The sequence below is a fragment of the Aulonocara sp. 'chitande type north' Nkhata Bay genome, linkage group LG2, assembly GCF_057382095.1.
Source record: "Aulonocara sp. 'chitande type north' Nkhata Bay isolate Kocher_YH1m ecotype deep benthic linkage group LG2, A_spYH_male_GT1.1, whole genome shotgun sequence".
Taxonomy (NCBI): domain Eukaryota; kingdom Metazoa; phylum Chordata; class Actinopteri; order Cichliformes; family Cichlidae; genus Aulonocara; species Aulonocara sp. 'chitande type north' Nkhata Bay.
In genome coordinates, this window is record NC_141345.1 from 26,025,878 (window position 1) to 26,034,978 (window position 9,101).

A 9,101-nucleotide genomic window follows, 5' to 3' on the forward strand; every position below is an offset into this window, starting at 1 on the left:
TATACACATGCCTGTAATGAGGATCCCCGGGGAAAAAAACTTTACAGTTGTGTACTTTGACATTACAATGCGCATGCGTTTTACGACCACAGTTTATTGTTATGGTTTTGTCCACTCCTTTCATTTTCATCCCGCCAGGTGGCAAGGGGTAAAATCGGAAGAGTGATGTAAACATTCCTTTGCTGGGATTCCTGTATGATAATCCTGTTATTGTACCCCCAAAAATGAATAAAAACACGTGGAAGCAGGCTTTGAACTCTAACCAATAAGATAACAGGCAGATGGATACATGTCTTTTATGGCTATCATTAAATTTTATTCGAATTGTATGGGAAAAGAAGTAGCGAGTCAAGTATCTGCACCCAGTCCCTACTACGCAGGCGCAGTGGTGTGAGTTTGACTACTTCCTGGCGTCTCGAGAGTAGCCCGGGCTCTGCTGACGTTGAAGGTTAAAAGCTTCAAGTTTCAGTCTTGAGTGTGCAGGTTTTCTGTCGTTAAAGTGGGATGCAGTCAGCGGGAAAACTCATGAAGGTTTTCATAACGAGGCGCATCCCGCAAGAGGAGCTGAAGATTCTGTCAGCGGCTGGAGTGTACGAAGTGTTTTTGTGTGTGAATGAACAGCAAGCTGTCGTTAACAGTGTTGTGCAGATCGGCTCATGCACGCTGTGATTCATGTTTATACACTCCTGTTGCCACACCATTACTCGAAGTTTTCTCTGCTTGCACAAGCTAGCCTGCATGTTTGAATGACATGCTACTTCATGCATCTCGTTCTTGTCGTGTCTCGTTGGAAGCAGGTGTGAGGTGTCTCAGTGGGACTCCGATGAGCCTGTTCCGAGGGCAGACCTTCTCAAAGGTATTCAGGGGGCTCACGGTCTTCTGTGCCTGCTGTCGGACAAGATCGATGCTGAGGTCCTGGAGGCTGCAGGTACGCACTGCCCTCAGGTGGTAGGGTGACCAGATCTAAGCAGACTAAATAAACAGTATGAGTGTGCGTGATTTTTAATAATGCTTTTGATATATTTATCACCAGAAAAAATAGTTTTTCCTATCTCCCTCTTTCTGCTAATCACCTCATGTGTGTTTTCCTAACTTTCATTCCCTGAGGGACCGTGGGGGTCAGGAAATATAAATGCTGTGCATTCCCACACAAAGTGGGGCACTTGATTACCCTGTGTAGTAGTACTGATTTGGATCTGTCTGTCAGGGTCTGTAGCACACTGGAATGGACAGGAGGCCAACTTTAACATGGGGGGGGTTAGACTCCAACACGCTATACAAGATTACAACCATACATTGTACACTCATAGAGTAATGTTTAAAAAGTTAAAACTAGCCGCTCAAGCACCTGTTTTTGGTTTCAAAGGGTTGCTGGAAGTCTGAGCTGGAAAGGCCTGTCCATTCAGCCACCTCAGCCATGCTTTGTTACTACAACTGCTGCAGAAGCAGTAAACTACTTTAAACCATGTGCATGAGTTAGAATTCCGCTGAGGGGGGACAGTGACTTTATTTATCAGGCCTGAACCCCTTAGGTCTGTCCATAATCACTGTTAATCATTCAGCTTATATTGTCTGGATGAAGATGGCCATTTTGTTGCTTTTAACCTCGGGATTTGATTACATTTATTTGACAGCTACGTGACTGCTTAGCTGTTTTGTCTTTGATTTCAGGGCCGAACTTGAAAGTGATCAGCACGCTGTCTGTGGGATTCGACCACCTAGCCATCGATGAGATCAAAAAACGGTGAACCAACTGAACTTCACTTTTAACCAATAACAGGACACACTATATGCCTCCTCAGTTATACCTATGTTTTGTTTTCAACAGTGGTATTCGTGTTGGATACACCCCGGATGTCCTGACTGATGCCACAGCAGAGCTGACTGTGGCTCTGCTGCTGGCCACCGCTCGCAGATTACCAGAGGGAGTGGAGGAGGTGAAAAAGTCAGTCTCACCTCAACGGTTGTTTCTCTAACCGTTCAGCTCAAATTGCTGATATTAGTTATACAATGATCACACTTTTTCTTCCTGTAAGTGGTGGCTGGAGCTCATGGAAACCTCTCTGGCTGTGTGGTTACGGTCTTTCTGGCAGCACTGTAGGAGTCATTGGACTGGGACGCATAGGTTGACTTTATAACCATCTCTAATTTGCAAAGTCTGATCAGATTTTCCTCCTAGCATTTAAGACTTGATGGTAGTTGAATAACTGCTTGTGTTCGTGTGCAGGCATGGCCATAGCTCAGAGACTCATGCCATTCGGAGTAAAGAGACTTCTGTACTCTGGGAGAACAGCCAAGCCGCACGCTGCTGAAGTGAACGGAGAGTTTGGTAAGGAATGAATAGAGAAATGCACACAGCGAGAGGGGGATGATAAAGCACAGCAATGTAGAAAGGGGAGGGCAGTAGTTGTAAACCTAATTTAACCCTGTTTCCAAAGGCATGTGGACACAAAATGTGAATTATACAGAATGCAATGTGTTGCACATCAGTTAAACCCCACATTTAACTGTAAATGGCTGGATTGAAACAAAGAAACTACAGTGAAGATGGCATCTGAGCTCTCGTGCAAATTTAGACACAAGGCCTGTCCAAAGGTTTTATTCCTGGCAATTAATGATGTAGATTTAATACGTGGTAGATTTAATGGATGGATAGATAGAATAGAATAGAAAAATAAAGATCAAATCACAGTACTCTCAAGTTGCTGAAGGGATTAAATAAATTAGGATAACACCATCTTACATCATCACTAATACATCCACAAGCCTTGGTATTTCCATCATCTTTAGATGTGACAATAAGTGTAACATATTTACTTCTACTGCAGATTTCTGTCTGTGATAAATGCAGCGCTGCCCAAGGGCCCAGAGATCACAGACACAGCCTTGTCCCTTGTTTTGTGAAGCAGACGTGATTATTGTACTTTTAATGTTTTGTATGTAGTGTTTACAGAGTGGTGAACCTCTCTGTCTCAGTTTTACTCACATCCTCTTTTTTTATACCCAGTCAGGCCTTTTGTTCCTCTCCTTTTAAAGGCGATGCTGGCACTGGAAGCAAACACTTTACAAAAAACAGGATGCGTGTTCTCATATAGGGCTTAAATTGCTTTATATCCTTATTTACATTGTACATAACAATTTTTGGAGGAGTACATTCACATTTATATTCCAACAAACTGGGTTTTGGGAAAGACGTTCATTCAAAACAATAATGAAGTGATGTGGATGAAAAGAATAAGTCACGGTCGGGTACATGATCAGTGTTGGCTTCATAGTTTCATAGTGGATATTTTATTGATTGTTAATCTACGTGTTTGTCCTGTGTCACCTCTTCTGTTGATCAGTTCCCCTGGACACACTTGTGTCTGAGAGCGACTTCATTGTTGTTTCCTGCTCCCTGACACCAGAAACCCAGGGCATGTGCGACAAGAGTTTCTTCAGCAAGATGAAACCCACCGCAGTCTTCATCAATACTAGCAGGTACTTTTTTTTTTGTACTTTTTTAATAACAATAAATCCCCATCATCATACAGTGAATTATTTGATTTAGGGGGGCTGTGGTGAATCAGGAGCATCTATATGAGGCACTGAGCAGTGGACAGATAGCCGCAGCTGGACTGGATGTCACAACACCTGAGCCACTTCCAACAAACCACCAGCTTCTCACGCTAAAGAACTGCGGTGAGCAGAAAGCTTGTTCCCCACGTAGATGTCTGCTTCTGACCTCTAATGTTTAATTTACTGTTTAAAAAATATTTTATCCTGTTTTTATCCCATGCAGTGGTGTTACCTCACATTGGCAGTGCCACCTACTCCACGAGAGGCATCATGTCGGCATTGGCAGTGCAAAACCTGCTGGGTGGTCTGCAGGGCACAGACATGCCCAGTGAACTCACCCTCTAAGAGCCTCAAAGTGAGCCGCTGTGCCTCTTCTGCTGACAGCAGAAAACAATAATGAAGTAATGTGGATGAAAAGAATAGTAAGAATGTAGTTCAGTCACGGTCGGGGACATGATCAGTGTTGGCTTCATAGTTTCACTTTAATCTGTAATTTTTGACACCGATAGCACTTGTTATATTCATTGTGCATTTTTGAGGAAGGAAATGATTGGTGCATTTTTGTGAAATATATTCAAGTACTTAATGGCCTAAATAACAAACCATCGGCCCTTGTTAACCCTAAAACTTCTCAAAATACACTATAATGTATTCTTAAAACTCATCTCCCCTATTTTAAAATGCAATATTTACCACGATGAACTTACTTATCTGCACTTTCTCTGCTAATACTTCATGTCTCCCGTTACTGAAACAGCATAACACTCCAGTTTTTGTAATGAAATATGATTTTTCTGAAGAATAAAAAGCCAACTTTCATGCACAAAAGTGTGTAATTTTGTATTATCTCATGTTAAAAAATAGATTAGTGATCTATAAAAAAGACCAAATGAATCATTTATTCTCATTAACTTGTAGCACAGCAGCAATTTAAGCCATCATCAGTTCATTTGCATCAGTTTGGATACATTTTATAGACTTAATTTAATTAAATAGTAATAAATAACAGTCCATATTTAGAGCAAAGTGCCTGCCAAAGACTGGTCATCTTTCCAGTTTAAGCAGGTGTTCTTCGAGTGCTTATACAGGTGGGAGGACTGGCTAAAGCGCTTGCCACACTTGGGACAGGGGTAGGGCTTTTCTCCTGTGTGGACACGAATATGCTTCTTGCAGTCAGTCAAGTTCATGAAGGTTTTACAGCAGATTTTGCAGGCATATTTTTTCTCCCCTTCCACCAGTAGCACGTGGTCCTCAGCAGCTGCTTTCTTGCACTTGGAGAGAACATCCTCTGAAGCTCTTGTCAGAGGTGGCCGATCGGCGACGTCCCCCCCAGAGCCATGGGAAAGCTCTGTGCCGGCTTCTGATCCAGGTTGCGTTTTGGGGGCGATTCGACGGAAGGTTGTTGCTCCTGAGCTTTTCCCTGCCCTCGAGGGTTGGACGACAGGGGCTCCCGCACTGAGTGGTGATCTGACGGTGCTCAGGAACCCTGTTAGAGAGCTCTGGGTGGGCTGGAGGATGATGGTGTCACTAAATCCTGGACTCTGAGTTGGGAGAAGCTGCTGCAAGGGGACCGAGGTGACCGGAAAGATAAGTGAAGATGAAGAGTCTGAAGACTGAGCAGTAGAGGTGTTTGCCTCGTCTGACTTTTGATCGTGCTCACCTGCATCTACCAGAGCTGGAGGAGCTTCGCTGGCGGCGGCGGCAGCAGCTGTGGCAGCAGCTGTGAGGCTGGCTAGACTGTCATCTTCTTCCAGAGCTCCCATGACACTTTCAGTGCCGGGATTGAGGAAGCAGGAAAAGGCCAGGTCTGACAGGCTGTCCAGGCCCTCACCATCTGCCGAGTCCTCATCCAAATCTCCAGTTTCTCCCTGCTCCTCGGTGCGAAGATCTGTGCACAGCTCTGACTGTAAAGAGCCAACATTACATGTTGCTGGGCTGGCTGCAACCATCTTCTCGCCACTGAATTGTGCATTCAAATTATCTGTGCAGGCTTCCAGTGGAGACGGAGGAGAATTACTGGTTAACAAATCTGGAGAATATGAGCTTAGATTTTCTTTTTTCACCTCAATCACTGCCATCTGAGGTTTGTCTCCCTCTTCCTCTCCCACCTTTACCTTGACCACACTGTCTCCATCTGTATGTTCACACTTCTCCCACACACCTGCTATGCTGCTATCCGACTGGCTCGGCAGCTGGATTTCCTCTAATTCTCCTTTGGGTGCTTTGTACTTCTTCTCCTCATCATCACCTTGGTTTTCCCAGAGTGTGTCAGTGATCTGCAGGCAACCTGAAAACAACGGAGCTTCTCCTCTCTCCTCATGGCTCACACAGCTCCTGGTAACAATAGGCGAACACTCCTTATAGTTTGATCCAGGAAGTCTGCAGGTTCTCTTCTTGTCACTGAGCCTGTCCTCATGCAGCTTTCTCTTATGCCCCACTATCACCACACAGTCTTCATCCCCACCAGACTGACTCACCTCCTCTCCCATTTCCTCTTTATCGAGGTCCTCTTCCAGGCCTGATCTGACCCGTTGCTGTGAACTGCCTGCTACCTGGGAAGATGGACTTTCCTGCTCCTGCTGCTGCACAGACCTCCAACCTTTAGGCGCAGAGGCAGGGAAGTTTTTCCTGGACAGGTGTATCTTGCAGGCCTTGACCACGGCGTTGAGGTGCAGGTGCGATGCCGCCAGTAACACATCCATCACATTGGAGGTCCCTAGGGACAGAGTGGAGGTGTAAATCATATCGAGCAGGGTGGAGAAAGACTCTGGGGTCACCACCTCCGGATCGAGCTCTATCACATTGGGACCATCTCCACACCTGTCAGCCCCTGAACCTCCAGCCTCATCTGCAGTGTCGCTGGAGGTGAGGAGAGCCCTGAAGTGAGAACTGCATGCTGCCAGGATGGAGCGGTGAGCCTGAAAGGTCTGACCTCCAACCACCACTACACAGTCACACAGCTGAGCTTGGAGGCGCTGGTGGTTGAGCTGCTTGAAAATATGCTGGAAGTGACTTGGAAAGTTCATCACGGCCAATGGAGCTGGTTCTTAAACACTAAGGATATCAGATTATCATCGAGAATCCATCGGGCCGGTCGATCGATAAGAAACCGATCTTATCTCCTCATCCGCTGCGAACAGCCTCTTGGAGCACAGCTCCAGTGTTTAGCAGCGTTATTGTCTGATTCACCGGCTTTTCTAGAGATGTTCTGGAGTATGGGCGGGCCTGGTCCAACGGTAACACGGAGGAACGCGAAGGATCCCGCGTGCGCACAGCTGATGCTCTCCTCACCAAAACGAACCTCAAACTGCAGGCGTGATCACCCTTATGCGGTTGGTAAGCCACACAGCTCACACACAATAGCCCGGTTTAGCGTCCATTGCTTACGCCTCCATCACTTGCAGTCTCACTAGTCCGCAGACTTAAGTAGCAGCGCCCCCACATGGTACGATATAGGAAGTTCGGGCACAAACCAGCCAAAATATTTGATCAAATTTTTTAAATTGTAGCAACAATACAGCAATAATTTATCTTCAGAGAGCCAGAAATAGTTGTATATTATCTATAGTTTCATACTACATACATATTAGTGCTACTAATACGTGCTGTGTATTAAGTATATCTCTCAAATATTAGTTGCTGAAGAAACACTTTTACACTGGCAACATAAACATGGATTGACTTTATTATGACATCTGGAAGAAACTATTAAAGACAAAACATGTATAAACAAAGAGTGACAATGTGTTTTAATAATAATAGTTAAAAAAAGAAAAAGAAAAAAAAGTTTACAAAGTGAAACAAAACTGAATGTGTGTGAGCCGGTTTCTCCACTGCAGTGATGGACAAACGCTGGTAATTTTCCGCTGTGATTTTGTAATGGAACCAGCAGTCTGCTTCTGGACATCCATGCCGTCTCTGATGCAATCAGCTCTCTGTGAATGGATGGAGGAGGAGGAGGAGACCAGCTGCTCCGCTCATATGCTGTCCAGCTTCTTTAACACATACGGCGCTGTAAACACAGACAAACGTCATATAAGCTCAACCAGCACCAGTCCAAATAGATACACAGCTCTCAGGTACAGATGAACAGACACCGTCTTACCTGCTACAGGTAAACAAATTCTTATAGGAAGAGAACAGGAAAGACAGAAGCACGCACCAACACTAACATATACAGTACTGTGCACAAGTATTGAGTGACTAATCGAAATTTGGCATTTTGTGTTCAAATCATTGTCAGTATTTACAGAGGAGGTCAGGAGCTACACAAGTGTCATCTGTAAAACACGGTGGAGGCTTTCAAACTCATTAGAATTGAACTAACTGTGTTTTTCTGTTATATACCCCGTTTCTATGCATGTTTCCACATGTTTCGTTAAATCACTGCACAATTTCCCCCATTTGCCTAGCAATACATAAAGAATAAATGATGACCCTACACTTTTCCACAGTACTGTGTATCAAGCTCAGTACTCCCTGGCACGTGAGGTGTATGTGATTTATAAATACTGTAAACCACAACATAATATACCTGATTGTGGCAACATTTTGATGTGCTCGGGTTACTTCACATGCATGATTATTACAAAGAGAAGGTGAGCAAATGACACAGTTTACTGATAATGAGCTGCATTAGATACCCGTGAGCGGTCTACTCAGCTTTCAATGTCATCTGACGCTACTCACTGGCTCTAAGCAGAGCGACGTAAATAAGGAAGTTTCGTAAAGACAAGATGACATCTTGTCGCATTTTCTTCTTCATCTCCTCCGGGTCCATTTTGGGTCCCAGCCCTTCCAGTTTAAACATTGCTGCTGTAATTCTACTCGGTCTGGTTCGCCTGAAAAATTCACCGTTTCAGGCGCATGGACGAATTAGCTAAAACGGAAATACGCAACACCGGAAATTAAGACGAAATACGGTGCCTACATAGGGACAAACCATACAAAGGAATCAGAACGCGAACGTGTATAGTGGCGCCTTTATTAGACCTTACCAGTTTTATCGTATATTTAGTTAAAATTGGAATAGTTTAGTTATTTTAGTTATTTCTAATTATGTTTTATTTATTATATTATTCTTATGTATGCTCTGCTGGATACTTAAAATAGTCTTATCCAGTGTAATGCAGAAGAATTAATACTCCTCAGGAAATTGTCTTTCTGCTAAAACATAATATCATGTTAAGAAAATAAACTAATAATAATAATAATAATAATAATAATAATAATAATAATAATAATGTTGGTCTCTCGGGTGTGGTCCACAAGGGTCAATTTGACCCTGTTTTTCGGTGATTAGCTTTAAAAACATTTAATTTAGGAAGTGCATAGATCTTTTTGAGAGTGGCAGCAGCACAGGCTCCGCTTTGGGACCGTTGTTATTTAACTGAGTGACTATGTGTATGATGCCAGGCAAAGTTGTAATTAACTAAATTACCTGAGGCCAGCTGAAATAGCCTACAATAAATCGGGAACCCTTTGGGAACCCGGCCGTCTGGGGCCCCTGGCAAATTTCCTGTATAGCACAGCAGTCTATCTGT

General features: G+C 44.0%; 3 protein-coding genes across 3 annotated transcripts; 1 reads left to right on the top strand and 2 right to left on the bottom strand.

Moving 5' to 3' along the window:
- Window positions 1–390: 390 nt before the first annotated feature.
- grhpra (glyoxylate reductase/hydroxypyruvate reductase a) lies at window positions 391–4,398 on the top strand. The gene is made up of 9 exons (XM_086313417.1): window positions 391–590; window positions 798–928; window positions 1,672–1,744; window positions 1,829–1,945; window positions 2,037–2,125; window positions 2,228–2,329; window positions 3,345–3,480; window positions 3,551–3,681; window positions 3,782–4,398. The coding sequence occupies exons 1-9, from the start codon at window positions 505–507 to the stop codon at window positions 3,901–3,903; spliced, it is 987 nt and encodes a 328-aa protein (XP_086169543.1). The 5' UTR covers window positions 391–504; the 3' UTR covers window positions 3,904–4,398.
- On the bottom strand, window positions 3,098–7,096 carry LOC147337983 (zinc finger and BTB domain-containing protein 5-like). Its single transcript, XM_086313385.1, has one exon. The coding sequence runs from the start codon at window positions 6,582–6,584 to the stop codon at window positions 4,575–4,577; it is 2,010 nt and encodes a 669-aa protein (XP_086169511.1). The 5' UTR covers window positions 6,585–7,096; the 3' UTR covers window positions 3,098–4,574.
- A 125-nt stretch (window positions 7,097–7,221) lies between these two features.
- Window positions 7,222–8,465, bottom strand: tomm5 (translocase of outer mitochondrial membrane 5 homolog (yeast)). Its single transcript, XM_086313437.1, has 2 exons — window positions 8,248–8,465; window positions 7,222–7,570 (listed from the first exon to the last, which is right to left on the bottom strand). The coding sequence occupies exons 1-2, from the start codon at window positions 8,366–8,368 to the stop codon at window positions 7,536–7,538; spliced, it is 156 nt and encodes a 51-aa protein (XP_086169563.1). The 5' UTR covers window positions 8,369–8,465; the 3' UTR covers window positions 7,222–7,535.
- Between the last annotated feature and the right edge of the window lie 636 nt (window positions 8,466–9,101).